This window comes from Crocodylus porosus, unplaced genomic scaffold (assembly GCF_001723895.1).
Source record: "Crocodylus porosus isolate Cpor-Errol unplaced genomic scaffold, CroPor_comp1, whole genome shotgun sequence".
Lineage (NCBI taxonomy): Eukaryota > Metazoa > Chordata > Crocodylia > Crocodylidae > Crocodylus > Crocodylus porosus.
The window spans coordinates 18,429,617-18,456,869 of NW_017728949.1; the positions used below are offsets into that span (position 1 = coordinate 18,429,617).

The 27,253-nt window shown below is 40.2% G+C and overlaps 1 protein-coding gene across 10 annotated transcripts in view; it reads left to right on the top strand.

Annotated features, from left to right (window-relative positions):
- Positions 1 to 27,253, top strand: part of LRRFIP1 (LRR binding FLII interacting protein 1) — a 189,001-nt gene that overhangs the window by 140,575 nt on the left and 21,173 nt on the right. For 5 of the 10 annotated variants that reach the window (XM_019553797.1, XM_019553788.1, XM_019553791.1 and 2 more), the window contains 6 exons: positions 12,282 to 12,314; positions 17,317 to 17,442; positions 19,556 to 19,627; positions 22,840 to 23,010; positions 24,406 to 24,498; positions 25,539 to 25,631. In XM_019553797.1, the coding sequence (XP_019409342.1) occupies positions 12,282 to 12,314; positions 17,317 to 17,442; positions 19,556 to 19,627; positions 22,840 to 23,010; positions 24,406 to 24,498; positions 25,539 to 25,631 (588 nt within the window). The remainder of the gene's footprint in view (positions 1 to 12,281; positions 12,315 to 17,316; positions 17,443 to 19,555; positions 19,628 to 22,839; positions 23,011 to 24,405; positions 24,499 to 25,538; positions 25,632 to 27,253) is intronic. The other 5 variants (XM_019553798.1, XM_019553794.1, XM_019553795.1 and 2 more) reach the window with 3 other exon arrangements.

Consider the following 27,253-nt stretch of genomic DNA (forward strand, 5'->3'; position numbering starts at 1 on the left):
TATTATGTGAGAGGTTAGGGCTGGGAAATACAGCCCCTTTATATAAAGGTCTTGGGAATTATTACCAGCCACCTGGGAGTTGGAAGACTAGTCCTGCCAACAAGAGACTACTGCCCAATTTTAAGTGGATGAGATGGACTATCCAGTAGCAATGCTCATGTCAACATTGCTTTCTTTAATTTTCTTGGAAAAGAGAGAATGTTGGAGTTACTTGCCAAAGTACAGTCCTTGAAACCCTCTTGGGAGCTTCGTACTTGCCATTTTTTACTTTTTTTAAAATAGCATGTTGATTATTTGAGCTTTTCCTCAATTGAGGAAGATAAACTTCAATTACTTTAGTGTTTTGAACTATTTTTATACCAGAAAAAGGCATTTCTTGTAATGTTGTCGTGGCTAATTATATAGTATTTTACATATTAGGATCAAGCTGTTTAATCAGATATCTAGAACTTGGAAAGTAAGGAGAGCTATTTAGGCTTTGTTGCAAAATAACAGGACCTGTGAATAAGTTTAAAGGTAAACATTTTTTGGCCATGTCTTTTCAAACTGTCATCCCAGATGATATCATTCCATCACCTAGAGGGTAAAAAAACTGTCTCAGCAACAATGATGGTGCCACAAAACACTCTGGAATATCAAAGTTAGTATGAAGTATAGGAAGATGGTGAGTGTCTAGGTGATGCAAAATTTGATGTGTTATGCGGTGACTACATTGTGAATTTGAAACGGCTATGCTAATGTGGGTTCTCCTTTTCCTTTTAAAGTGCATTATAGTTGGGGGTCCTACTCTGTTCATTATTCCATATGTCAAAATCAGTTCCTCAGTCTGAGCATGTAGGAAGTGTTTATTGTTGTAGACCATTGTAAGTATCCTATGTTGATTTTGATTTTAGTGATTTCCCCCTCCACACACACACACATGCTCATACACAAATCTGCTTTTAGTGTTCAAGCTTTTTTCTTAAATTTGTGCACAAATGTTTGAAAGTTCTGACTGTGTGTGTGACTCAAGTTGAAAGGTTATTGGGTGATCCTTCTGTATCATATATAACTGTAGTTTGTTATTGCTGGCTAAATGAATCCCACTTGGTAGTAATCCCTTTTGTTGCAAATATTTTGTGTTTGTGTGAGTACATTTTCAGTTATGTACTTATATACTGGGTCATAGATAACCTACAGATTACTACACTGTTATCAGTGATTCTCAGTTGGGGTGCAAAAAATCCTTTTAATGGTGATACAATGGCTGGCCCTTGTGCAAGGAGGGAAGTGGTTCTTCCCCCCTCCCCTCCCCAATCCAAAGCCCTATTTCCAGTATTTTTCCAAGGATTCCCACTCCTGCAGCTTCCTGCACCCTCTTTCCTCTCCTGCCTGTGCCCCGCCCCCCTTTGCTGGCTTCAGATCTCCAAGTAGTACTCTCTGCCACAGGCAGGTGGTGGACATCAGGCCACACTTCAACACAGCTCTTCCCATGCTCCTGAGGTTGGCAAGAGAGGCTGCAGGGGCAGATGGCTCTGGTGGCCAATATGTGGGTCTCTGAAGGAAGATTCTCCATCTGTAATCATTCTTTCGTCCATCCTTTGTTTCTCTTGTTTGTTTGTATTTTGCGTTTATCAGGACAAGGACATCTTTTTACATATCCATCACCTAGAACATTGTAGTTCTGATCTTGGCTAGAGCTTCACAGTATTGTAATATATGTAAATAATAACAAACATGACATGGATAGGAAGTGGTAAACTAGTGATCTTGCTAAGGACCATTTCAGCAGGGCAGAGAGCTCCAATGCCAGATGGGAGCTGATCTAAGAGAGCAGGCAGTATACTGAAGAACTGAAATTAAAAAGGGAGTTGGTATGGAAGGCAAGTGTAGCTGACTTCTTTTTCAGGACAGAGACCGTGGGAGCATTCTTGTACTGTGACTTAAAGAAGCAAGAGAAAAGTATGGTCAAAATAAGGAATATTTAAAAGTTAGTGGAAATGAGAGAACAAGAGAGCATTGAGTAAAGGGAAAAATTGAGATCTTGGTAGTAGGTAACAACAAGGGCTTTAGACTGCAGTTTTATTCAAAGGAAAGATGGGAAAAAAAAGAATAGAGGCCATTGCTTCTCCATACCCTTTCCCACCTTTTCTAAAGAGCTCATGGTCAGCTTTTCCAGCGGTCAGTCCCTGTCTGGAACTCTTGAAAATCTGACCGCTTATTTTGTCATCTAAAACAAAGATTTGCAGCACTGTGGGGTGCCATAACAGCCTTTCAAATTGTAAATCAATAAACTGTAATAAATTACTTTTTGAAGTGGGGTACTGCTCAATTCAGAAAAGTTATGGAGGCATTACTTGAGTCTAAAAAGACCTGAAAACTGCTGCACTCCTTATATTTGGTAACATATTTGGTTTCTTATACTTTGTTCTCATTGTGTTCTACTATAACCTAGAATCTTTTCTTGCTAGTCTAAGGCAATAATTTTGTCTTTATTTATGCGCTACATGCTTCTTTCAGCAAGCCACACAGCTAGTGTAATTTAGAAGTTGATTTCACACAAGTGCAGTTTAAATAAATGCAAACTGGTCTTTATCTGAAACCAATAATCCTTCTTTAGGTAACTTTTTTGGGTGTTTTGTCTACAGATTGATTTGGTGGACTCATAGTGTTTTAGACTAATGTGTCAAAATGTATGAATTACAATAGGAAATCTTGTAAAAGAGCCCTCTGGAAATTGCATTTACTTCATTAGTAGCTGCTTTTCCTTAACTCCCGTCAAAATGAGTTTATTTAGAGTAGGCTTCACAGAGTGACTCCATGTTGTTAGTGCTATCCACTCCCACACCTGAGACTGGAGAAGCTGCGGTTAACCTGAGTTAGGGATCTAAATGTTCATTCATTTTAAATGCGAGAGAGAGGTGGACTCAGGCAAGCAGTAAAAAATGTTGAAAGGAGAGGTACATCTCAAATGCTGGATCTGACCTGCATTTAGGTATGTATGTAAGACCAGATTCATAGCCCCAAAAATCTACCTGTTGGTTAGAGTACTTCCCCATAAATTAGATATATAGATTCTAGGCTGCCCTAAGCTGAAGCGGGTTTTAAATCAACCACTAGGCCAGAGGTGGCCAACCTGTGGCAAAAGTAGCATGGGTGGTCTTTGTGTGTGATATGGCAGATCAGCAGGGATCCTGTTTTTTTCCAATTAAAAAAAAACCTAAACAAACCCAATTTTTTGGTTAAAAAAGGTAATCCCAAATCCACATTTTTCTGTGATGTAATGAAACACCACTAAAATATAGATAGAGAGTGAGTTACAGAGTTTTATATATATATATATATGGTGGTGTTTCATTTAAATCATGGAAAAATGTGGATTTGGGGTTATGTTTTTTTAACCAACAGTTGGGGATTTTTTTTAAACTGGGGAAAACCAGGATCCCTACAGTTCACGAAGGGGCAGGCAGCACAGCAGCCAGTAGGGCAGGAAACAGAGCAGGAGATCAGGCAGGGAACACTGGGCAGGAAACAGAAAGCAGAGGAGCAGCTCAAGTAAGGAGCACAAAGCAGAGCAAGCAGACTGGGCAGGGTAAGGGGATTATAGTGATACCTGGAGGGTGGGTGACTAATTTGTGGCATGCCTATCAAAAAAGGTTGTCTTCCCCTCCCCTTTCTACTCCACTAGATCTTAGGCTAGGCAGAACTGAGGGCTCTCCATACTCTTCCTGTTGAAACTGGGACTCTCTACAGTTAAGAATTGGATTCCTTCTCTAGACTCATCAGACCAAAGGTGGGAACATGTCTCTGTAGTCCAGTGGCTGTCACTTATATCAGGTCTGGCTACCTGTTCTATAAAGGATGTACATGTACAAAACATGGTATGGAAAACTTTCCCAGAGACTCCTAAGACTGCTCTGTTTATCCATTCAAAGTAAATTCCCAAGACTAAATCTAGACCTGTCAGGATTCCAATAAGAATGTAATTGTAATACCATAATTAAAAACAAACAAACAAATATCTTTAGTTTAATAAAAATGTATTATTAAAAACAAACCTTGGGGGGGTTGTACTCTTGAAAAATAAATTTGAAATGGATGTATTTTAAAGATACAGTGTCTTTAGACAAATTTCTAATACTTTAAAAGTGAACCTCTTTAAAGGACAGGGTTATTTCCAGTTTTAAGAGACACACAAAGCTTTTTAGTAAGCGGCTGAAGTACCCCAGGCATACAGCCCATAAATAAATGAGCAATTTTTATGATTTATTTGATTACGCTGTGATTTCTCCTGCCTCTGCAGGAATATCTTATGTCAATAATGTAACTATTGAGAAGCTTTTAGAGCTGAATTTCAGCATCCCCAACAGAAACAAAGAGAACTTGAATTAATAGGAATGCTGTTAAGGTGCTTAGGCTTAGTGCCCTTGAATTCTTAACATTGAAATTGATTTCTGTAACTTATTTTTCTTGTTAGTTATATGTTTTGAGTAGTTAATGTGAAGCTGCTTCTAAGTAAGGAGGCATATTTATCATGTCTCAATTTTTTTTTTTTATAACCAGAATTGCTGTCATTGTAGGATATTTGCAGTGGGGAAATGGAGGTGCTAACCAGTTGGGCTGCACAGAGGCAGAGAAAAAAGTCCCTTTAAGGGTTAGGGGTTGTTACAGGGGTTTTGGGTTTGCTGTCCTTCTAAAACAAGGACAGTTGTTGACACAGGTACCACAAGTTGCACAGGCAGCCTCTATGTGGCACGTAGCAGACTGCCAGGATGAAAGGCAACATGATTGCAGATGGGGCAGAAATCAAAGCAGCTAACTGAGCATGGAGCACAGGTCTGGGAGCAGAAAGCAGAGCAGAAGGTTCTTTAGGGGAAAGGGATTGGAGTGACACTTGAGGGTCACAGGGCTAATTCACAGGGCTAATTTGGCATATCTGCCAAAAGGATTGGAGACGGGATACTAGGCTAGATGGACCATTGGTTTGACTCACTTTAAGTACTTATGTTTTGTGAAGTCTAGATACTGTGATTAAAAATTATAAGAATTGGTCACAGTGAGGTTAGGTTTGTCTTTGCCATTCTTATGGGTGTAGTTATTTCTGACGTTGCTGTGAAAAATCTAATATTTTGAGTGTGTTGTCACTGAAAAACACTAATCTCCGCAACACTACCCCCCCCCCGACTGAGCTGCTGTTCCTGAGCCCCCAAACCTTTTTTCAGAACTTCATTTCCAGTTCTATCACTGTTTTTTACCTCTGTAGAAAAATATCAGTAGTGGCTTATACGTGGAGCTTTGTAAATCTGCATTCTTGAGCCTTAATACAGTGATATTGTAATGTGCATATTTGGGTTTAGAAATGCACTCCAATGTTGTTTTCTTTAAAAAATTATGTGTGTGAAATATTAATTTCAGTATTTGGATTTTTTTAAGAACTTGAAAGTAGTGACTTCCTGTTAATGTAGATGAATGCATTCCCCACTCAGTCGCTATTATCATGTGATATGTATGCTTTGTATGTTTATCTAGATATACATTAATTGCAGGTTAGTGTGCCAGTAAGTGCTGTCCTTTTCTGAATAAAACATGGATTGTAGGGGTAATGCTGACAAATGTCAGTTTTCATAAATCTTCAGTAGCAGAGACAAAATTGGAAGCAAATCTTACACAAGTATAGATTTCCCAAACCCAGCAAATTAAAAGACTTGATGAAAGAATTTTACAATATATGTTAATAGCAGTCTGAAAACTTAAATATTTGGATTTTTTTATCCATTAGGAGGTATAGTAGTGTCAAAAGCTAAGTCTCAAGATAGAGAGCACAGTGGAACTGGATTCCAAAGACACAGACTTTCAAACAGAGCTAACAAGAGGATGGCATGGACAGAGCCAGTGTGTAGCTTTGGGGGACTATACTGGATGATTGTCATCCTACGTCTGGAGTTTGAAAATGAACTATTAAGAAAATGTGCAGTCCTGATACAGCAAACTGGTATAATACTTGAACAAAGCTGTTATTAACTTCTCATACAGTAGGGCAGATTCCCAAACTTTTTCTTACTGTGTACCCCATTCCAGATTTACTAGCTGCCTGTGTGCCCCTACCAGCATGGTTTATATTTTAACCCCATAAATGGCAGTTATTATAATAATTAAATCCACCATTCCACTATCTCCCATGTACTTCCCCCCCCTGGCCCCGAGATGCCTTGCATATGTGTACCAGTTTGGGAACCCCTGCTGTAAGGGTTCCCTGCTATTTCAATGAACCAATATAGGTGAAAGCAGAGGTGGATTTAATTCTACCCAAAATGTGTGTGTGCACTTAGACTTTGCCCCCAAGTTGTCATTACTTTTTATCTGGCCCCATTATCCTGTACTACTTGTACATCAGGGCTGTCAGCAGTAATCGCTGAAGGGTGGCAGAACTGGCTGTGTTTCAGGCTCTCTGGAGCTCAGGTCTCCCTGCAGAGCTGACTTGCATTCCAGAAACTGGTGATATGTTTGTGTACAAAGTAAGGATTGGCATTCCTTGTATAGGAAAATTACAGTGAGTCCTTGAGAAACACCCTGTTCAGTCTTGACACAGTTCAGAAAGGTTTTCTACTAATGACTTTTTAAAACCTCTGAGTTGATTTCTAGCCCACAGGAGCCTTTATGTTGCTTTGGAAAGATCTGTAGGATTTAACAGCAGGAACATGTACACCTGTAGTCCTGCCTCAGTTAGACTATATTTCAGTGAGTTTACATCAATCGTATTATTATTATTATTGCAGTAACTTTTTTTTCTTATCCCGGTGGTTTATTACATTTATGATTTGAATTTTCGGCAACAATTTGCTTTGCTATCTCTTATTTCAAAGTACTGAATGTTTGCCTTGGAGGTGGTGCTCTTTCCTGGTACTCATTTTATAGACCATAAGAGATTAAGCAATATAATGAATTGTCGCACCAATGGGAGATTCATCAGGAAGGTGAATGACTTTGAACAGCATACCAGTATTAATAACAGAAAATAAGGCCACAGGAAAGAAGAAAAAAAACATGATGCCTTATGGAAGGTAATCTAAGTCACTGCTTGTCACTGAGATGGAGCTGAAAAGCAATCCAGTGAATATATGCAGCATGTTCGAGTTGGTTTTTTGGCACCTCAGCACACTTAGAGGGGTCCTCTAGCATCTTTTCTGTTAAAACAGTAAATGCCTGTTCTGTGGCCTAGTGCAGAAAACTGATGGTTGGAATATGTGAATTAAACTCCTAATTCTTTTACTACTTTCATGTGATGGTGAACATATGGAATTACAACTGTCTTGAACCCCATTTACCTTGCAAGCTGAGTATAATATGTACCTATTTCACAGGGGTATTCAAGTTTTGCCAGTAAGGCTAGGGACAGATGTTTAGAAAGCCTGAACTTTAATTGATTTAATCTTTGCAAGTTAGTCTAATGGGGCTAGGCTAAACTGGTTTGAAACCAAAATGATATCCTCTCTGGGCTGAGGAAATTTAGGCACATGCCTGCGGTGGCTCAGGCTAGAAGCCAGGGGGTGCTAGAGCAGCCTTCCCTTCCATTCTAAAGGGAGCTGAGCTGACGGGGTGTGGCCAGACCCTGGCAGGACTCTCTTATTAGGGAGGTCTGCCTGCATGGTCCCAGGCTTTTCCCCACTGTCTTCTCCATGGCCCCAGCCCTGGGCTAGCACTCTGAGGCAAGGGGCAGGGTGGAGGAAGGGATGCAGTGCATGCATCTGTTGATGATGCAGAGCTTTTCAGTCTCCCTCTGTGCTTTGTCATACAGTCTGCAGCAAACTGACAGGCAAGCAAGCCAGCTGGGGGCTGATAGTGATAACTCTTTATCACCTGATTAGCAAAACAATGACCTCTCTCTGTTCAAACTTCTTTAACAGCTTACTGGCTGACCTGTTGATTAGCTCCAAACAGCCTTAAGCAGTCACTGTTCTGTCTGCCTGCCCCAGTGAAATTGGAGAGAGACGCACACCGACACCTCTCGGCGTTAGCTAGCATACCAAATGCTTGGGGTCGGTGGGGCTGGAGTCTGTGCTGTAGGAGACTGGGGGTGGGGTTTCCTGCTTGAGCAGGGGGCAGGGGGTAAGGCAGGAGGAAGCCAGGCAGACCCAGCTGCATCTGCAGTCTCTGCTGGAGCCCTACACAGCATTATCTAGCATACCACATGCTGGCTATGGTCCATGCTGTGGCAGAGAGCAGGAAAGGATCTGTGCTTAAGCAGCGAGTGATGATGGGGCTGGGGAAGTGGGGCACAGGGAAGCCAGCAGACCCTGCTGTGCCTGCAAGTCTCTGCCAGAGGTCTGTCCAGGGAGCAGAGGGGAGGGGTCAGCCAGAGAGCCCCGGCCAGCCCAGAGAGCATGCTAGGATGCTGGGGGACTCTGGTTTAAGTTAAGCCAGCAAGGGGTTTGGGACAGACATTGCATAAGCTGGTTTGATGCACATCAGTTAAGTCTGATATTACATTCAACCAGGTTTATCTCAAACCTGTTTCAGCCATTTTCAAACTGGTTTATGTGCACTGAACATCTGTTCTGTTACACGTTTAAATCAGTTTCTGATCACTTAACCTGGTTTATGTGTAATGTCTGTCCCTAGCCTAAATGTTCGTAAACCATTTTGAAGGCACTGGGGAAAGGCACTGTATCAGTGCCCAGTGGCAGGTTGTTTGTGGTTGTGATGCTGGACCTGGATGAATAAAGAGACAAAGTATTTGAAGAGTTAATGACAAATAAAAAATTGACAGGAATAAGAATAGGGAAGGAATAGGGAAACAAGTATCAAATGCATTAAGCTTCAATACTTTTTTTTTCTTTTTACAATTTTATAAAAAATAGGTAATATTTCCATATATAGACTTGTAGAATTAGCCTGCTGTTTAGCTTCCAGCTGCATGAAGCTTCTAATATTGTTGATGGTCTTTAGTAACACACACCCTGGTTTTATTCTAAAAAAAATAAAATGTTTGAAAGAAGCTGCACTTTGATCCCTTTGCTGTTGCTTATTTTAAAAAAAACAGTTTGTCCCCTTTGCTGAATTATTGATGTACTTTGGAATTTTCTTGAAAAGCATTCTACATACCACTTCCTCCCCTTTTTGTCCTATGCATGCAAAGGAAATAAAACCCCCCGATCACATTAAGCGACGGTAATGAAGGTGATAATCTGTAAGCAGTGACTTAAGGGTCAAATTCCATTATAACTTTATTTACATGGCCCTTAACTGTGTTTCTATAAGAACAGTGGTTTTGTATCTTTGTTGGCATGTCTATCAAATCTACTTATTTGGCTAGTATCTTATGCCTTCATATTTTAAGTGCTGTGAGTTTATTAACTCCTTTTTTAATAAGAAAAGGTAGATTGAGTCATTTGGAAGCCGTTCAGTGGTTTTCAGTGAGGTTGTGTCATAACCTTCTTTGCAAGATGATGTGAAAGTTGAGCATTGTTTGACAAGAACTTTGTGCAGCTTTGGAATAAGGTAAACTTTTCTTCCTGACCCATCACCTTTTAATAGCATCTGATTGATTCAAATATTCAGGAGCTTCCACCACAGTAATGTAGTTAAGAATTAAATGAGAATACCAAGAGTTCCCTCTGCTGGATGATGGAGACTTAGCTTGAAAATCAAAAAGTCATTCTGTTCTGTGGCAAGACAGCTTTCTTGCTTTAAAATGAGAAGCCAGTTTCCTGTTCTTCTGGAGACCAGCAAAGTAAGCAAGAGTAACCAGAGCTGTCAGACTTTTCCTACTTTTTAGGAGGCTTTAATACATTTGTAAATCACTGCTCTGTAAACATCATGAGTTAATGATTAATCATTACAAATTGGAACTTTGTTTTACTGATACTATAAAGTTATTGTTTTATTTAATCAATCTTTTCATTGTCATGCATGCTGTACACCACATAACTAGCTGGCTCCATTTCTGGAGCTGTTGGTAGTTTCACTCTACTCATTTATCAAACTAGGCATGTCTTATCAAATGTTCATATCCAAACAGGTGAATGTTTTTTTGCAGGGGAATATACCTCCCATTCATGCATATACTTTAGCTCACTTGAACTGAAATAATCTGAATGGATTTTGCTTGTTTTATTAGCGCTCTTTCTTTTAATGATTAAAATAGCCTTCTGGCTTTAGAAGATGTTAAAAGGAAGAAATGCTGACAACTGCTGAGCTTACTGGAAATTCTTGAAAGTTCAATTTCTTTGACTTTTGATGTCATGCATTGTGCTGTAGTATCTCATTTCAAATTATTGTATCTACAGCTGTGCCTAAAACATGGCTTGATTTCTGCTTAATTATTGGTCAGCTTCACAGTTTCCTCGGTGTATTTCCAATCCCCATGGCTGCAGCATGCTGAACTCCAAATACAGTTGGACAGTTAATTTTTTCCTTATGGTAATGAAATTGTTTTAAGGAAATTCAATGAAATATTCTGCATTTCCTCTTCAAAACTACTTTTCATTTAGATCTTTAATTATGGTAACTGGCACAATATTTTTCAGTCGAGCAAAAACAGAGTTTGTTGTTAAAGTTTAATTTTGTGGGAAAGACAAGAGTTTTGGTGGGTGTTATCTTTTATTGGGCCAACAGCATGGTTGAGATAATTTAGACAAGCTTTCAGGTATTGCAGTATCCTTCCTCAGGTCCCTCTCTCCTCATCATAGCCCAATAGAGGGTACCGCAATATGCAAAAGCTTGCCTGTCTCATCACCCCCAAGAATTCTTGCCTTTTAATTTCATACAACTTCCCAGGAAATGAAATACCTATTTCCTGCACAGCTCAAATTGAAAATAGTTATGCTCTCATTTGGAAAACTTGAACTGCTTCTTGAACTGCATCTTTGCAGCCTATAGAAAGGTAGGTTCTAGGTTCTCCACATTTTGTAATCTTAAACTGTGTCATTAGGGGTAGATTTATCATCTGATCATAAGTTACCTGGGAGGATTTGCGCAAACTACTAAGGGGGGTTCTCACCTTATCCCTATCTATTTTTTCTAATCCTCATTCTAAAATTCTGCTCATCTCATTTTCTCCATTTTTAAGAGCCCAGCTGCTGCAGAATTATGCCCATCCCATCTTAAACTACTTTCTTTTAACTGTAACTATGTTAACTTCGTATTCTTGATGAATACCAATAAGTCTCTTTGGTTAATCTTCAGGCTGTTCCTTCAGGTCTCTTGAGACTTCATATTTAACTTTGCTGTGTCAATATCAGAACTTTCTCTAAAGCTTTCTGCAGCTTATCATTAGTTTGCATCTCTGAAGTATCTCCTTGTCTTTGTTGTTCCTGCCTGTTTTGGGGTACCATATCTTCATTTGTATTGATGGAGACTTTCCCTTCTTATGACTGAAATATGTCTTAGTAAGGTTTTAAACTTTTTAACTTGGGGTAGCAGGGATGGGGGATGCTAAGGGGGGTCCCTTCTTTGCAACCCTGTGCTTTGCTTGTTTGAAAAAAGGGGCAGTGACTTTAGGGGGCTGTTGGAGGCAAAGCGCTCAGACTTCAAGCAGATGTTATAGTCTGGGTCTCTGTCATCAGTCCTATTTTTAATAACCTTTAGGAAAGTGCAAATTGCTTCCTTTTGGTTTGAGCTAGGGTTGTTCTCAAGGACTGTGCTGCTGACAGTTTTTGTTGCACCAGCAGATGACAATGCACAAATGTTCAGTGCAATTTTTTCAACTTTGTTACTCCAGGAAAAAAATATTTTTCGTTTACACTGTGGACTTTAAGTTTTTCTATTTCCTGAGTGCTATTTTCCATATTTACTGTTTATATAGAAATTTCTGCACTGATAAAACCAAATATGAGTAAGTCGATATAATATTGTGGTTAAATGTATAATCAAACGCAACAAAAACATTTGTTCTGCAGCGTGGTTATGGTATGCTTACACTAAGTTCCTAAATTAAGTAAACTCAGTCTTATTTCATATGTGGTTCATGCATTTTCTATGGTTTTGGACTATATGAAGCATGACTTTGAGTAAAGTAAAGACATTCCTCTAGTTTATATAACTTGAACAGTTCTAATAATTAATAAGAAAACCTACCTTAATATTGTGTATGCCCAAGAGAGTTTTTCAGGGATGAGTGTTCCCGATGCTGGTGCAGTACTATGTGCTGTAGTTGCTTTTTGTGCGGAATGAATTGCCAGTGAAGAATGTTTCTAAGATCCCTGACACAGCTGAGTTTAAAAGCAAACTGCCGTCAATCTTGGTCTTCTCTGTGTCCTCTTTTACCTGGTTGTTGTGTCTAAATAATCTCTCTTTGTTTGCAGATTGAAGAAAGGCCAGAAAAAGACTTTGAGAAGGTAAGAAAGCTGATAGGAATGATATTGATAATCACTGTATCATCACATTTCCATATGTGGAATCAACACTGTATTTGCACAGAGCAGGATATGACTGTATGGTATTATAGGTAGTATAGCTTTCTATTATTTCAGCTTGACAGCAGATTTTTCAAAAATGCCTTAATTGAGCAATGCGAGTCCTAATGACTTGCAACAGGACATTAGAGCCTAAATCCCTTAGAGGTAAAGCAGCAGAATATCTTTATATTCAGTAGAGCATTTTTAATTATACTGCTGTAATGTAATTTGTTTACATAAAATGCAAAAAAAAAAATAGCACTGGCTTGTTTATTTTATTTTGGAAGTGGACTTTTTATGCAGAATTCAAAATGTTCTAAGGCTGCTATTGGAAAGTACATAAAACATGAATGACAAGGGAAAAGATTGACACTGGAGTTTTGTTAAGTGTATCTGTATGAGTTTTGGAGCACAAATGTCACTTCGTAGTGTCAGGAAGGCAGGGAAAAACACCTACAGGGCACTGTTAAAGTTCTTGGCATGATAAAAATCTGTGCTTGAAAATCTTCATCTTTGTCCAGGCTGGTGAGAAAATGATTATTTTACCAGTTCTTAAAGAAGATGCTTTTGTTGCCAAACCCAGTTATGCTGGCAGTATTTTTTTTAGTCTAATCTTAAACTTAGCTGACACATTTCAACACCATTAGAATGATTTGAAAGTGAAAACTGACAGTTGTCATCATGACTAATTTCCAATAACATTTGAAGAAAAATTTACAAAAACAGTTGAAGTACGGACTTTCCCATCCAAGTAGATACAATTAACTCATCAGGGCTACAATTTTACTTGTCTGATTTGAATAAGTAGTATTTGTCACTATATCCAAGGGTCTCTAGGTGTGAGTAGAGCTTCTTGACCAGAATAAGCTGGTCTTTTGCTGGAGGAATTGGAAGGGAGAAAGTTTTATATATATAAACTGAATCCTTTATCAGATTTTCACTTATTTTGCTTGGATGATGAAAGAACTTTAATTTCTAGGACAGTTCACAAACAGTATGGTATTTTGGAAACTTTCTCCTTTCTGATTCTGTATCTATATAAAAAAAATACAAGGATGGAAAGTTTTGTTGATTATAGCACAGAGAAAGTACACTTTTGTAAGAAATTTGACTTGTCATCATGTAACACTGATTGAAAGACTATCTAAAATATTGTACAATATCAATAAAGCACCCATTAAATAGTTTAAGAAATGGATAATTGGTCTCAAGAAGCACTTGTCAATGAGGAAGTCAACATTAAACAGAAGTGCTTCTCTTTAGAATTTAGGATTAGTGTTATGCCCAATACCATTAAGTATTTTTTTTTCATATATAAAATCACTGCTGATTAGAATTTCCAGAGACAGATTAATGGAATGATGGATAATACTAGGGCACTTGTACAGATTGATCTGCATTACTTGATAAACTGGACCCATTCAGCTAACATGCCCTTTAATAAGCTAAATTCAAGGTCTGCAAGGAACCAAGAGTACAGGCTAGACATAGAGAATGGGGGACTATATACCTGAAAACAATATCTTTGAAAAAGACTTGGGGGGTCTGTGGTAAAGTACCTGGCACCTGGCCCACTCTGAAACTTGGCAGGTAAGTTTATTGCCTTTGTCCAGCACCCTTTCTTGATTGCTAATCTGCCTGTGCAGTTCTGCCTCTTGTGGTTCTCCAGCCAGATCACATTTCATCCCACTTTCTGAGGAACTTGTTAGCAGCAGAATTTCAAACAAGGCAAATACAGTTCCAAACAAATAGTCTGTCTCAATACTGGTTCTCAGTACCATGTCTGGTCATCTTCTTGGTTTGTCTCATCCCCCTGAGTTATGAGATCCTGGGCTTCTCCTTAAAGCCCCTGAGCATCAGCTACCCTCCAAAAAAAACTACAAGGAAAATTCAGTTTATATATCACCCTCTTAACCCAGGCTCAGACTTTGAGTCCCTCCTGGGCACGTGTCCAAGTTCCTTTCAGAACAGCTCTTCTGTAGAGTTCTCCTTGGGCACTCATGAAGCTCCTGAACCTCTACCAGCAGCAGGCTCTTCTTTCTCCTTGTAACTGGTCTTATTCCCCCTTCCCCTCTCCCAGTTGTTTTCCCAGCTCATTTATTAAAGGAAAGCCAAGTCCTCAGCTGGTATACCTGCTGACCCTATTACCTGCCTGTGACCAGGTGCAGCCATGAGAATACAGTTCTATAGCTTTTATTAGTTACCCCACCCACTTATTAGTATTGGGAGTAATTTGCTCTATTGCAGGGGCATAGAAGACAAGAAAGCCTACTTAGGCTTCCAATGCAGTGTTCTGGTAGAGAAGGTTATTGCAGTTCTTGGGTGTACAGAGTAGTAGGGAGTGACCTCGATGTCTGTATGGCCTGTGTGAGTGGTAGGAAAAACGGATACTAGTTCTGCATCCAGCTCTTGTGCTACATTTAACATGGCTGTTCAAAATTTAGTGTGGAAGTGATCCTGTATATACAATGCAAAGAGCCTCACTTCCATCCTTGGCAAGTTGGTAGAATCTGTAATGAAGAACAAAATAAACAATCATGTGGACAAATATGCTGATACTTCCACAGCAAACCATGGTTATTGTAAAGGTAAATCCTGTCCCACCAGTCTGCTGGAGTTCTTCAAGGGTATTAACAACACCTGGACAAGGGGGATCAGCTGCATTAAAAATTTGGACTTCCAAAAAACTTTTGACAAGGTCCTTCACCAAAGGCTTTTTTAAAAAACTGTGTTGCCACCAGGATTGGAGGGAAGATTCTTTTATGGATTGAGAGGTGGTTAAAAGATAGGTAGCAAAAGATAGGGCTAAATGATCACTCTTCAGATTAGAGGGAGGTCAAAATGGGGTCTTGCAAGGATCTGTGCTGGGCCAAATTTTGTTCAGTATTTTTGCTAATGACCTGGAAATGGGAGTGCACAGTGAGCAAGTTTGCAAATGATACCCAACAATTCTGGGTAGCCAAATCATACGCTGGCTGAGGGGAGCTGCAGAAAGATTTCACCAAACTTGGTGAGTAGGCAAAAAAAATTGGCAGATGATCATTGTTGTCAACAAGTGCAGGGGTAATGCACCTGAGAACCAGCTGTTATGACTCAGGAAAGAGACCTTGGAGTCATTTGTACTTAGTTCTCTAAAAAATCAGCTAACTGTGCAGCAGTGACCAAAAAAGCCAATAAAAAGTTGGACATCGTTAAGAATTGAAAACAACTTCATTAAGACATCATTAAGAATTGAAAACAAACAGGAGAACATCTTCATGCCAATCCGGGATGTGCACATCTTGAATACTGTGTACAGTTCTGGTCCTTGCATCTCAAAAAAGATGTAGTAGAATTAGGAAAGGTACAGAGAAGAGCAACCAAAATGATCAGGGACCTGGAACAGTTGCCAAACCAGGAAAGACTGTAAAGACTAGAACTCTTCAGTTTGGAAAAGAGAAGGCTGAGGGGGGAATATGATACAGATCTATAAAATCATGAAGGGTGTGGACCAAGTAAACAGGGAACTATTCAAGTCCCTGAATACTAGGACTAGAGGGCACCTACTGAAATTAGTAGGAGACAGGTTTAAACCTAACAAGAGAGAGACCTTTTTTGTACAACACAGTTAACTTGTGGAAGTCATTGCCACAGGAGGTGGGAGAGGCAGATAGCATAACCAGGTTGAAAAAAGGACTAGATAAATTATGGATAATAGATCTATTAATGGCTGTTGAACAGAATGGTTGAAGATGTTTCTTCTCTTCTGGCATCTCTAGACCAACAGTGGTGTATTCCAGGGAGGGTTATGAATATGGTTTACTCTGTCTCTGTCTGTTTCAGTCCTCTTCCTCTAGCAGCCACTGTCAGAGACAGGACACTGGGTTAGATGGACCATTTGTCTGACTAAGTGTGGTATTGCTTATATTCTTTAGCAAAGGGACAAAAAATGACTAAGTACTGTAGAATGAGAGCCTTATAAAGTTAAGTTTATTTAGCTTTTCAAAAAAAGGTTTGAGAGGTGACTTTAATTGTGGTGTATAAATATCTTCATGGAGAGAGAACCACACACTAAAAGCCTCTTTAATCTAACAGAAAACCAGTGGTTGGAAACTGAAATCAGACAAACTCAAATTAGAAGTAAGGCACAATTTTAAATGAGAATATTTAACTAGCTGAGAAAACAACCAAGGGAAGTGGAGTGGTGAATTCTCAGTCCCCTGATATTGTCCTGTCACAGTGGGGTGCTGCCTTGGAAGGTTTTGCATTAGTTAGGCACAGGTAGTGTGCACTTCTGTGGCCTGTGATAGCATTATGATCTAATAGTCCTCTCTAGTCTTAAAACCTGTTAATATTATAGAATCAATTCAGTGGAAGTACATGTTTCCCAGTTTACCTCCCTTCTATGGAACTTAAACTCCCAGTGAAGGGAGACCTCTTTAGGTTGAGAAAATGGATTAGCCTCTGTACTCAAATACTGGCCCCCCAGGACTGATATCAGAAGTGCCAAATTATAATTGCTTCACATGGATTCATGTCTGTTTGTTAATGTAACAGAAGTAAAAGCCACAGAGATGCTTCCTATAGGTCTCCAAATGGCAAGGTGATGGTAATTGCTGTCAGTCATTTCCATCTGGACCCAAATTTGAACAGCTGACCTCAGAATAAAAGACTGTGTTCTAGTAACTATACTGTATCACAGCCGTATGAAACTAGAAGGATGTAAAATTTGTACATCCAAACTTTTGTGCATCACTGAAGCACAATGCCTGGTGCATCTTCCAGATGATATATTTGCTATTGCTGAACATTACTTTTTTTAATGGTTCCAGAAAGATAATTATAGCAGTTTGTTCTCTCCACCTAAAAATAAGTGGATCGTACTATGAGAATTGAGTTGTATTCATTTTTTATGTTTAAAAATATTTCATAACTATTGTATTTTAACTGTGTATATTTTTAGGGAGCTCGTACTGTATCAAACTTATCAGCAGCTACACTCGCCTCTCTGGGTGGAACTTCGTCCCGGAGAGGCAGCGGAGATACCTCTATCTCAGTTGATACAGAAGCATCCATTAGAGAAATTAAGGTAAGAAACCTTTATAAAACAAGTTATTTCTGGGATCTGTCAGTTGCTGGAATACACATTCTACTCAGTGTGTCTATCTTCATGCTTTTTTTCCCTACTATGCGAGCAGTAGAGTTGTTTAAAAGCAGAGGAGTTTATTTCTTTAACAGGTGATAGGAATTTACACAAGCAGGTTAGTACTGCCATGGGATACCAAAACCACCCCCTGCAGGACTAGAAGATACAAGCCTCTTTAATTCCACATTGGAAAGTAACTGGTCTGTCTTGTTCCAATTGATTGGCTAGTTTTTAAATCATCAATAGTTTTAATATTTGAAAAACAGTGCTTATCTTTCCTAAAAATGTGCATTGCCTCAAGCTCTTAGCTTCTGATTGGATAAATGAAAATACACTGGCCTGCCTCATACAGGAGATCAGACTAAATGGTCTTTAATGTTTCCATCTGGCATTAAAAATCCATGAAAGCAAGAAACCAACCCAATAAAACATAGTAATGACAGGCTTGAGATGAAGTAAGAAATGTTGCATTTGTGTTTTATACAGCTTTCTATCAAATAGTTTTGCGATCTGTTTCTCATATGAATAATAAAGATCGGGATAAGAAAGTTGAAAATGTTTAAAAAACAGCAAATGTCTACTTAGGCCAATATTTCTATCATTATTAAATTATAAACAAGATGGCCTTCAGAGCACAGAATTATTGTATAGAAAAGTCCTTCTTAAATATTTATCATCTTAAAGTGGTTGATGGGAAGAGGGACATGTGGTCTACTAAAACCTCTCTATTTCTAATTTTGGGTTCTGAAGTTACCATTATTAAAAATATCTGGACTGTAAAAGCTAATCCAAATAGTTTTGTCCTGATGCCAGAACTGTAAAATAAGTAAAAGAGAGAGAGGTGGCTTAGCTATATTAGTCTGAAGTCAGGCAGAAGGCAGTGCTGGGTGTGGGGCACCTAAGAGAATAATTGTTCAGAAAGACATAAGTTTTTGTAGGCAACAGTTTCCTTCATCAGATGCTATGAGTTGATTTGCAGAGAGGAGGAGTCCTAAATAAAAAGGAATAAAATGATTTAAATACAAAAATAGGGACAGAGTGAGGAAAGGACTGTTGCAAGAGGCAAAGATAGGTTGAAGAGATCAAAAGGGATAAACAAAGCAGTTAACCCACTGGGGGATACACTAGTTGTAAAAGCTAGTTCAAGTAATGGAATAAGAAACCAGAATAAAATATAGTAATTTGAAGGTGACCAGAGAGGGAGAGAATAGTGTTTAAGTGGTCTCATAATTTTAATTAGTTTTTTAATCTTTTATCCCCCTACAATATTTATCCATGCCTCCTAGGTTTATTGGGTTTTCTGTGACAGTTGTCACCCAGTAGCTGAGGAGCTTACATCAGGTCAGGAAATTTGGTGGCGGGGGAGTGGTGCCCATAAATATGACCACCCTCCCCTGCTGCCAAATTTCTAAACCCCAAGACGTGCATGTCTGGTTGGGGCCAGGCCATACCTGCTTCCCTGCCCTTCATGGGACCAGTTTGGGACTAGGCCATCCCCGTTTCCCCCCCAGGTACCATTTTAGGGCCAGGCCATGCTCCCTCCCACCTATGGGGCTAGCTAGGTTGCCCCCCTCCTTCCTCTGTGCAGCTGGATGGTGGCAGCAGGGCCTGCCCCATATGCCAGATTGGGACCCCCAGCAAATCCAGGCTGCACACAGACTGGGCACTGCACATCCGGCAAATGCATCTTTGTGACACCCTTGTCGAGGGCTAGGAGGGAAATAGTATTTCTCAGTTATGGATGGGGAATTAAGGCAGATCAAGTAGGTTATTTGCCTATTGGAGAATTGGAAACCAATCTAGATAACAGTCCAATTCTTTAAACAAAATGCCATCATTTTTTTGAATCATCTCATTTTTTCAGATTATTAGGACAGGTAATGGCAAGGTGATTGGCTGAAAAGCCTCTGAGCATGTTTACTATAAAGATTAGAAAACTGAAAATGAAGTGGAAGCTTTTCTGTAAATGTAAATTCTGACCCGACTTCTCTCTCACCTCTAAATTAGCCCATTAGTTTTCTTGACATGATTCACCTTTTCTTACCATTTCCCTCAGGAGATCAATGAGTTAAAGGACCAGATTCAGGATGTAGAAGGCAAATACATGCAGGGATTGAAAGAAATGAAGGTACCAGTTTATTGCAGACTGAATGTTTGATAATTAACACAAGCTAAACTTTCAGAGAGGCAGAGTGAGAATGATGACTAGAATGTAATGTGCATGCTTTTCTTCTGAATGCTCTGAATGGTTTGAAAAGCATTTAATCTGTGGGAAAATATGCAGCCTGTTTAAAAGTCCAGTTTCTTTGAATAATTCTGGTGAAATGCATCTAAATCATTAACTGCTGTAGAAAAAAGCCACTAATTTCTATTGCATGTCTTGTATTTTGCTGTCTTGAAGATATCAAACTTTGTTGCTATTGTAATTCTGCATCCAAAGCTTACCATCTAAAAAAACTAATCATCTTATTATGGAACAGTAAAAAAAAAAAAAAAAAAAAAAAAGTGCAAGAAGATATTGGTCAAAAAGCAAAATAAAAGTAAACACTGATTATTGAGCATGTAGCCAACCTCTGGCCTTCAATGCCATGGTATGTTGGGAGTTCAGTAGATCTTAAGAGACCAGATAATGAATCTTAGTATAGAGTTAATAAACTGTGTATGCCAGGGAAGCATCTATCAAATATCAAGAGTGTACAAGTAGTCCTTATGGAATGTCCCGATGGAATAGACAAACTCTCCTAGCAGTTGCATGGAAGAAATGCTTATAAATATTAACGCGCACACTAGATTTTGGTACACTGCACATTGCAATCAGTGACACTGGCTCCACTTCTGAAAATAGTAAGCTTGCAAGATATTTTATTAGACCTTGGCACACTTGAGCTGATAATGTAATGCATGTTAGCATTGTTCATAAACTAAAACTTATGTTTCCACTCCTCTGCTCAAGGGCACAAGATGTGGCATTCCTGGCATCCCAAGTGCCCTGCAAATCTGAAGAGCCAGTTTGTGCCCTTTAAAAACAGTTTTTCTCTGACTGAATGCAAAATGGTAGATATTGCATGTCAGGAAAAGTTGCCTAGAATTTTGTAATTAGGGTCCCTTATATTACAGAAAGGTGTCATTTTTTGTAGTTGTTGTGGCATCAGGTGTACTGGGATGTGTCCCAGCACAGCTGAACCAATTGATCAGCAGAAACCAATGTCTCCAGGGTTGATGTCCTGCAGGGTCGAGTCCCTGCCACCGTTGGGACTTCTGGGGTCCAATCTTGCCTTGAGTGCTATGCCCCGTCTTGGACATGTGTCTGAACCCCATGGCCATTCCCTTGCCTGCAGAGGATTCCTTGGCCATATGTTCCACACCACGCCCTGTGCTAACCCATGTAAGCAGGAGATTCTCCCAAATTGCAGACGCACACCCTACGAATTCCCTGACAGGGTTGAGCAAAGCATCTTGAAATGTGCCCTGCATGTCCCTCAGCAGGGTTAGGGTGCAGCAGCATGAAATTTATGCCCTGGGAATCCCCCTGCAGAGAAACTGAGACATCCTCCATTATGAGGCATCATAAGCAGTGACTACATTGGTCTCACAAACATTTTGGGGCAGCTGGAGCATGACAAGGGACAGGGACATCTGTTTACTTGCAAATTATGCAGCTGTAAAAATTTTTATTGAAGCACAAGGGCTATGTCTGTTTGCACCCATAGAGTGCATTTATAATTTGCTCATGGGTAGAAATGTTGCTGTTCTGCCCATGTTTTTGAGGACTCAACAAGTTTGACATTCCTTATTCACTTCTGAGCTTGTTTTTGCCATAGAACATGGAATATGTATTTTAATTAAAACCTCTTTTCTAGCTGGGGTAACTTCTAAAGGAAGTTACCAAGAAGAGACTAGATCAAGATAAAATCCTGCCCTGACAGGATAAATGTATTAATGGATAGATCTGGCTTGATCTTCAGTGAGTGTAGCGACTGTTTTTAAAAATGAAAATAAACATTTGCTTTGTGAAAAAAGTGATGGAATTAGACAATACTAATAAGACATTCCTGACTTTGATATGATTCTGCATTCTCTGTAAACTCCTAATAGCGTGTACTTTGTTTCCAACTAATCTCAAGGATTTAAGCATATCAGTGTTCTGAGTTCTGGTGGATCTTTGTTCAGTTCTGATATTAATCTAATAGAATGGGAATGCTAGAAATAGATGACATTGTATCATCACTGTTCGTGTGTTATTAATTATAAAACTTTATACATTGATGGATTCTTGGTTCTCTTTTAATTAAAAAATAAAAGACATGTACATATCTCCTTTCCCCCCTCATACATGTGGTTGCTGTTCCATGTAATACAGCATGGAAAATGGTCCTCAGCATTGTTTAAATTGTTAGACGAGTCTGAATAGCTGCTGTTTATCTGAATTACTTTCATCTTCAGGTTGTGAGTTAACCAGTCTCAGTTGTCACATTGGCAGGACATTGGGCTTTTTTTTGTAGAGCAGATTAAGGTCACACAAGGTTAGTTTGGGAGATAAACTTGGTTTGTTTTGGATGATGCAGAATTTTAACCAAAAGTGTGTGCAAGTTTAGTGTTGGTTTCAGCAGCTGCAGTATTTTTTAAAAGCCATCATAGTGCCCTAATGTGAAAGAGCAAAGAATGCAGATAACTCTTCCCCAAGCCTGGGATCCAATTAAGTAAAGTACCATATTTACTCGAATTCAGGACAACCCTGTATATGAAATGAACCCCCCTTAATTAGATTCTATAAATGAAAAATGTATATATCCTGCACTGCTTGCAAAGGGACAACATTTGGTGTAGGGAAGTCAAGCAGTTTGACCCCTGTTTGGGTCTGCCTCCCTGCTACTTCTGCCTCCTGCCTAGTCCAGGCTACAGCATGGATGGAGCCTGCTAGTGTGGAGCAAAGGTAGGGTGGGGGAGGAAGAGGGGCAAGCAGGGGAGCAAAGAGTGCATTGGTGGGGAGCTGGAAAGGAGGCACAGGTAAGCAGCAGCTGTGGCTGAGGCCCTGACCCCAGGTAGCCCAAACCACAGCAGCTGCTTGTCATTACCTATTGCCCCCCAAAAACTGATTCTGAGCCCAAGGGGCATTTTTCCTGTTAAATGGAGGGTGGATGGATACCTTGTCTTAAAGTTGATTACAGTACTTAAGCGCACAATTATAACAATTAGGCTTAATGATATTACAGATGTGCTATAGGGCTTCTGTAGCTTGTTGAATAAAGCTCGTGGCTCAGAAGAGAGAGATGTTTTCTTTAATTTTTTTTCACATCTCACTATAGTTGAAAATAATCATTATATATTCCTTCTCTGCAGGACTCCCTAGCAGAAGTTGAAGAAAAATATAAGAAAGCTATGGTGTCCAATGCTCAACTAGATAATGAGAAAACAAATTTCATGTACCAAGTAGACACCCTGAAAGATGCACTGTTAGAGTTGGAAGAACAACTGGCAGAGTCAAAGAGGCAATATGAAGAGAAAAGCAAGGTAAATGTACAGCACTAGAGCCTTCAGGACAAGCTGAAAGTCAGAGCTGAACAGTATCCTCAGGGAGGAGCAATGGCACTACTACTGAAATTATCTTTTTTTTAAAGTACCAAGATAACATGATAATTAGTGTCCCTGCTGCCTTCTTCTGTCTTCATCTGTTAAGGTTCACATTTTTATAAGGCAGGTTCCAGTATGTGAAGAATCTTATGTTTCATGAGAGAGATCATATACACTTTGTTCATATTATGATTCTTGCAACAAACCCAAAACGTATTTCTGACTCAGAAGTTTTATTGATAGTGACTTCTGAAAATTTATTTTTCTTTTAGAATGTTATGTCATATGAAGTTTGTTCAAAAGGCCTTAAGTGTGTAATGAGAGATGCAAATCTTAATTAAGGTAGTGTTACAGCAATGTTGTAGTAGGGGTGGTCCAGGGGTGATCCTTGCAAGAGGCAAGGATCTTTGTGGGTGATATCTTGTATTAGACCAGCTGCAGGGTTGGAATAAACTTAGACAAGTCATCAAATGCAAAGCATTCCTCATCAGGTCTGAGGGAAGAAGGTGGCACTGTGATTAAAAGCAGTGAGCAGGGATTTGGAATTGGAGAAGAGAGATTCCCAGGGACAGCAAACAAAGTTAACTGAAGAAAAGAAGCTTGGTTAATTGAAGATGAAGACCTGTCAAAAGGAAAGATGGTCATTACATTATCCCCTCTAGTGAGAAGGAAGAATTTCAGGCATCAGGTAGATTGTAGTCTGCCTTCTTAATTAAGATATTCACATGGTTCAGTATTGAAAATATTATACCAGTGGCTTGAACTTATGCTGCATTAACAGGTAATGATAGTAGTGCCATTGAGTATCCCTTAGTTTACTTCCACTTAATTTTTTTCATAAGTCTTGTGCTAACTTCAGAAGTGTACTCTTTGGCTAATAAGATTAGTTGATGTGCATCCAACATCATGTATAGCTCTAGGAAAACATTTGTTTGAAATTTCACAGTGAACTGGCCAAATGGTAGAGTCCTACATAGGAAATAAAACCTAATTATTTTCTGTATCATTCACCTTTGAGGTCAGCAGGACATGGGAGTACTTTAAGTACTGCATGCTTTGACAGAAAATAAACAAACCAAAATCCTCCACCTACTGTATTATACAATAGTATATAAAAGATACGAAGAGTCGCATCTAATTTATTGTTCCTGCATTATAGATGTTTGAAATAAGAGATAAGAAATTAGAGCAGCTTGTAGAACTGATTTCAAGAATATTCAGAACAGTCTTATGTGGAGTGTTTTGTTTAGCAATTCCTTTCTTCTGTTCTTCATAAGATAAAGACTTTTCCAGTCACTAAAACATGCTTATAAACGTATTTTCTTCTGTCTTCAGGAGTTTGAGAGGGAAAGGCATGCTCATAGTGTATTGCAGTTTCAGTTCACAGAAATGAAAGAAGCCTTGAAGCAAAGAGAAGAAATGCTTACAGTAAGTAATTTCTTCTTGTGTTTACTGGCTTTCATGACCCATGTGTTTCAAACTAGCAGATAAAATATAGAAGGGTCCTTGAGGACTAGAGAGTCGTATTCGCTGCCTCTCATTTTGCTACTGAAAAAATACTGTAAAGTCAGCCTATTAGTCATTTTTTTTAAATGTTGGGACAGATAACAGTATTTCATAATTACGTTTTGTATTTTGCACTATTTTTAATTTCCAGGAACAAATTTATTGCCTGAGAGAGTACTTTTTTAAGATAATTTTTTTAAGGAACACTTTTTGTGTTCCAGTTCAAATCAGCTAAATCAATTCCAAATCCATGAGTCATTCAAGAATCAAATGTGCCCATAATAGCTGCAGACATCCTCCATCGCCTCCTGGAGCTTCAGATGCTTCAAAATCCTTTGGCGGGCATCCTACATACAGGCCCAAGCTTGGAAGCTTGGGGTTTGGATGCCCTTGAGTTTTACTTGCTCTCTGCCACGTGGCTGCAGGAGCAAGTTAGGGAAAGGTCTCCCATTTCCATAAAGTTGGTGTGTAGCCGAGATCCTCCCACTGCAACCTGGCCAGGGGTAAGCTGACTATGAGGCTCTCATAGGGAGTTCTGTCTGCAAGCAGACAAGGGTGCAACTCTCAACTACACAGTGGCATTTTAATTGCATTACGTTGGTCAGGGTATTTCCCCTGCCACCATTGTAGTCATGGTATTTCCCCTGCCAGAAAGGGGAGGGATAGGCAATTGGCATAAAAGCGAAATCAAAATAGCTCCACTAACCTAGTATATGCCTGCCTTCTAATGGGTGGGATTGGGTGTTTTCAGTATGATAGACTTCAGGAGCTGTTTTAACTTTTCTTAAGGAAAACAGTTGGGATGTAAGTGGGCCAGTTACAGAGCTGGGCATGTGGGTAGTCTTTTTTTATTCTCCTAATGTCTCATTTAATTGTTCCTTTGTGTCACTACAATCTTGAGTCTTTTCTTCTGGTTAATCCTTTATCTGCTTTCTGTCTCCCTGTTTGGTCCTGGCCATCAGGAAATCCAACAGCTGCAACAGAAACAGGAGAACTATGTCAGGGAAATTTCTGATCTTCAGGAGACAGTAGAGTGGAAAGACAAAAAAATAGGGGTAGGACTCTAATGCAACTTCTGAAATTTGTTATAGTTGATGCTGTGTTTTGCTAGTAAATTCTGTGTCCGCAAATCCTCATGAATAAAATAGTCCATTTAATAGCTTTTTTATTTAATAAGGCCATCTCAGTATATGACCTGCAGTTTGTCAAACATGCTCTTTAAATTGAATTTTGGATTTAACTCGAAAGATAGAAACCAAGAAAACACTGACCTGCAAATTTGAAGACTGCATAGAATTCTCTTAGTGTGCTGAAATATGCATGCTTACGTCAATGTAGTGATCTTCATTAAAGCGAAGGCTATTCATGATGTGATTTCATTGCAGAATGAAAATAGATTTTTGCTTATTCAAATTTGTTTTTAATTACTAACTAAGGCCATACCTACAGTATGGTAAAGGAACACACTAGATTTGTTTATAGATTGTAGGAAGAACATTTCCACCTCTTTATTCCCCACCTGTACAAGTTAAATATTAGGAAAGTGTGAGGCTTCGGTAGCCAATTCAATTCGGAGGAGATTTGGCCTGTTTCGGCAACAGAATCTCCGAACCTGAATCGAATTGGGAGACCAATTAAAAGATCCGAGTCAAATGGGCAGCCTGCGAATCAATTCAGAAAAGAGTCAACCATAGACTAAACAGGCAGCAGTCCTCACCACGCTGGACAGAGCTGTCTCCAGCTGATAAGTCTGTTGTGGTGGTCAGAGGGACGAGAGAAAGGGTGTGGGGGAGGGAGGGATTGAGGCTGGGGCAGGGGGATGCAGGACTCGGGGAGGGGATGGAGGGGTGTGGGATGTGAGCACAGCAGCTCTGGGAGTGGGGGCTATGCCCCGCTGCCGCTTCCCCAGCCAGGATGAGAGGTGGGGAGGAGGGTGCAATGCAGGCGTGGCTTGCTCTGGGTGGAAGGGGGCAAACAGCAGCAGAGCATAGCCCCCACTCCCTGTGCTGTTGCGCCCATATCAACGAGGGCTCTACCCTGCCGCCACTTGCCCAGCTTGGGGGGGGGCGGGGACTGGGATGCGGGCCTTGTTGCTGCTTGCTCAACAGGGGGAGGGGGTGGGATGCAGGTGTGGCAGCACTGGGAGAGGGGGCTATCCCCTCCTGTCACTTGCCGCCTCCTGCCCGGAGCAAGCCACACCTACATCGCATCCCTCCGTCCTGGCTGGGCAAGTGGCAGCAGGCATAGCCCTTATTCCCAGCACTACCACTTCTGCATCAGTGCTGTGAGCAGGGGCTATGCCCTGCTGCCACTTGCCCAGCTGGGGCAGGGGGAGGGCAGGATGCGGGTGTGTAATCCTGTGCCTACCCCTGCCCCGGCTGGGCAAGCAGCAGTGGGGTATAGCCCCCACTTCAGTGCTGCCAAGCCTGCATCACACCCCCTCCCCCCCAACACACTCCCTAGCTGCCCTGGCTGGGCAATCGGTGGCAGTGCCCACATCCTGTGCCTCCTGCTATGGCTGGGGAAGCAGTGGGCTATGCTCTGCTGCTGCTTGTCCCCTTCCACCTGGAATGAGCCACACCCGCATCCCGTCCCCTGCCTCAGCAGGGCAAGTGGCATAGCCCCCGCTCCAAGCACTGCCACACCTGTATCCTGTGCCCCCCAGCCTGGGCTGGGC